Genomic DNA, 3,814 nt, shown 5'->3' on the forward strand with positions numbered 1-3,814 from the left:
GAGGCGGGTTTGCTCCCGCCGCCGGAGCCTGCATTGTTCTCCCGCACATGCGCGATGAGGCCCTGCTCGTACGCGTCGAATGCATTGACGCGCTCGAGCTGCTCAGCCGGTGTTGATACCACCAGGCTCTGCAGGGCCTCCATCCCGAAGATGCCTGCCATCTTCCGAACCGACTCGAACTGAGAGTCGTTCATATGGGAGAAGTCGTTCCTATCCATGGCAACGAACTTCGGAGGTTCAGGTAGTCTACCCGCGATGGCGTGGATTGACTACAAGTGCTACCAAGTGTGACGGGGTCACACAGCACCTTGCGCTAGAGGAAGTTATCTTCCGAGAGTATACAAACTCTCAGTGAACGGCAGTTCACAGGTCCCCTCTTTAATTAAAGAGGGCGAAGTGACCTAAATAAGGTAGATTGTAAACTGAGTATATTTATAGGTAGGTTAAGTTTGAGGTTAATACAAACTATCAGTTACCTATAGAAATGCAATGTCATAAAACCAATGGTTGGTTTTGAATGACCTTGGTACCTTGTACCAAATATCCCGGAGTATGACATGTCATACTCCTGAAGTGTGAAGTGTCACACTTCATGTAACCAGGGTACACTTAGTGCTACGTACCCCGTTACATTATTCGTGCGCTTCGGAGGCATGTGGGTATTGGAGCAGATCGGACAATGACAATGCTGCACAAAATGCAGGTGGCTCTCGCGGAGTCTCAGCGACCAACCATCAAAATGGGAGGGCAAGAGCGCAGCAGATCGATTGTAGATTGTGGCTCAGCTGGACCGCTGGTCCGTAGAGCTCTATCGAGCCCGGTTCAAGGTTATTGCCTGGAGAGAGCGCAAAATAAATTATTTGATTTTGAAATGGGAGCTCGCTAATAAATTACGGATAAATTATTTTACTGAAAATAAAAAATATATTTACTAAAAATAACATTTTCGGAACCCCTTTTTACCAGTTCGCAGCGTCAGCGTACGAGGTTTTTGCGCCTGCAGCTTTTCGATAAGCTGACGAGTTCGATTCACTCAGCGGTGGCAGTGCTCACTGACATTTGAATGACACTTCTACAGTGTACGGAAAATGAGCATAATGCTATTGAAAAAGAGCAACTTTTAACAACTTCAGCGTCGATATGCAATCTACATGGTATGCCAAACGAAGGAATGATGTTGAATGTTTTACGCTGCTTCCCTATCGATCGGGAATTCTCAAGTTCTGGCCGTGGGGCGTGTTAGGAGCCCTTATTAACAAATATCGATACGTAGCTAGCTGTACGGCTTACACTGCGATCTTTGGGCCGATGACAGGCACGTAGCTGAGCGCCGTGAAGGTGACACCCTTGACTGTGCCGTACGTGGACGACGAGGCGTGCACCACCTGCGTCTTCGTGTAGTCGGCCACGCTGGCCACCGTGCCGTAGACACTGGACGTGGCCGAGACTACCTTCTCCGTCGTGTAGTCCTTTACATTAGCGGCTGTGTGCACGGTGGCGCCTACAGCGCCCGAGACCGTCTCGCCCGTCTTCTTGACGACATTGGAGGCCACACCCACGGCCGCGTCCTTCTTCTTGAGCGCGTACTGCTGACTCGTGTACAAAGTTTCGACCACAGACGAGATGGTGGCGTCCACCCTGTCGTCCAGAGCGTTAAGACCCGGGCCAACCCAGGCCTCATCGATCTCATGCAGCGACTTGCCACTCACTTTCTCGACTACCGTGTTGGCCGTGTTCTCGCCGAAGCGGGCGAACGGGGCCACCACACGGAAGCTCGTGGTGTAGTTGTACACGTTCTTTGTGGTGTCGTAGTAGTACGACGCACGCATGAACCACGGCCGGTGGGTCTCAAACGCGGCCAACGTTGTCTCGCTTGACTCCCAGTCGGCACTGTACGAAAGCAACGCCGTGCTGGGCGCGCCCTTAGAGCCGAACGTGAACGTCATCTTGCGGGTCACTGGGTTGTTCTGGAACTCGGCCAGCGACTTTTGTGTGCTCACAATGGGCTTCTTGACCTTCTCCTGCAACAGCTCGATGGTGAGCTTCGCGTCGGCCGCGGCCTCGTGCACGCGCAGGATGGCGTTCTCGTCGATACGCACGTCGTGCTTCTTGTATTTGGTCGTGTACTCGGCCTTGCCCACGGCAAAACGCACGGCCAGCTTCTTGTTTCGGTATTCTTCCTCGCCGAAGGTGGCCTCGATGCCGTGGACTTTGATCGTGAGCTTTCCGGACGTCGGCATGGTGAAGAGATCAGTTGTGGGTCTTGAGAAATTGGAAAATGAAGTAGTGGCCGCGCAGAGGGAACGTTGCGCCATAGTCAAACGCAGAGAAAGCTGGCCACCCCTCATTGAAGCGAATCTCGAAGACGCTGGACGATCGTAGACCGAAAAGGTGATGCACCGAGCGCGTCATTCGAACTGGGGGTGGTGCTGCGCCCGGTCTATAAGCTGCAACATGGTGCAAGTGCGGGGCGCTTCTGCCCAGGATCGAGATAGCGACTATTAATACATGTAGTACATGTACTTCGAGAGCTCCTCTCTTGGCTTTAGAGTCCGCAGGAGACGGTCGTGACGGAAAGAAGCATCGGATGCTATTCACCGCCAGCTTCAGTGTTCGCGCGTGGCGTGGACTCATCGATCTTGCGCTCGAAGTGGTGACACATTTACGGTAGAGCAAAGATCTCCTGTAAGCCACCGGAAATAGGCAATTGCCGAGCGCGAATGCTATTCACACGACCGCAGCGTCCTCAATATTGTTCGCAACAACCTGCCGCCACTGAGTAAGGCCCACCTGTATCGAACAAGGATGCACATGTATTAAATGTGTATTTGGCCAGCACTACGCAGGTTCGTCATCGGGCAGTGTGCTGCACACTGTGCCACAACATGTGGCGCACACCAAATACAATGTAGACCCACGCGATCTTTGCTTCATGTCCGTGTACTGTACATGTTTGGATAGCTCTCTGGAGATTCGAGTCGAGTCGGTGCCACCAGCACTGTGCTGCTGATCCTAAAGGAGCAGTATCCTCCGGTTCTTTTAGCGCGAGCGTTATGTTCGATATGATACCGGGTATCTGGTAGTGTACGTTGTTGGACAAGGTTCAATTGTCTACTCAAAAGTAGATGTAAACACCTCTGTAGAACCCCGCGCTGACTCAGCGGCTGAGCGCTGTAGGTCGCGTACTCCTTCGCTCTGGTAGTATTGCTGTGTCGGCATCGTCAGGGCTCGAGATGGCCCGAGTTCCATGAGCCGACTTGGGTCTGGGTGGGAGGATGGGGGAGGTTGCACTAAGGCTTCCGCAGTCGACGTTGCGAAGAAGCAAGATAAAAAAACGGTTTGGGAGGCGAAATCAAGCAAGGTGCAATGCAAATTTTGGCGGACAGCCCGGTTTGGGACGCTGCTTGACGGAGAAGAAGAGCGGTCCGCCCTTTGCGTTGAAGTCCGCCCTGTTGAGTGATCCTTCTGCATAGCATAGAGAACAACACATTTTTTCGGCTCGATTCAGGAAACGCTTCAACGAACGCAACTGCCTAATGGTGGTCCTCGGAAACGATCCCACTTGGCTGGTGCTCAGCAGTGCTCACCTCGCCTGATTCCTATCCAGAGCGGCAGCTGCGCAACTCAGTCAGCTCGTCAAGCAAGAGACCACAGGCCAACACTACAGATTGGTGGTCAAAGGCAACAGCAACGATTGCTCTCCACAGTCCTGCCTCCACGCCTTCGTCGCTGTCACTCAACCTGCAGACGGCCGCCCAGCACCGGGCCTGAGCAATTGCCTGGCCCTGGACGTTCGTTTCGAGGCGAAAACTGA

At 53.1% G+C, this 3,814-nt stretch overlaps 1 protein-coding gene across 1 annotated transcript; it reads right to left on the reverse strand.

Annotated features, from left to right (window-relative positions):
- Nucleotides 1-1,152: 1,152 nt before the first annotated feature.
- Nucleotides 1,153-2,273, reverse strand: PITG_18305 (uncharacterized protein; the record flags this gene model as incomplete). The annotated part of the gene is made up of 1 exon (XM_002997713.1): nt 1,153-2,273. One exon carries the CDS (start codon nt 2,238-2,240, stop codon nt 1,287-1,289), a length of 954 nt encoding a protein of 317 aa, XP_002997759.1.
- Nucleotides 2,274-3,814: the final 1,541 nt, after the last annotated feature.

The sequence above is a fragment of the Phytophthora infestans genome, genomic scaffold (genome assembly GCF_000142945.1).
Source record: "Phytophthora infestans T30-4 supercont1.67 genomic scaffold, whole genome shotgun sequence".
Lineage (NCBI taxonomy): Eukaryota > Oomycota > Peronosporomycetes > Peronosporales > Peronosporaceae > Phytophthora > Phytophthora infestans.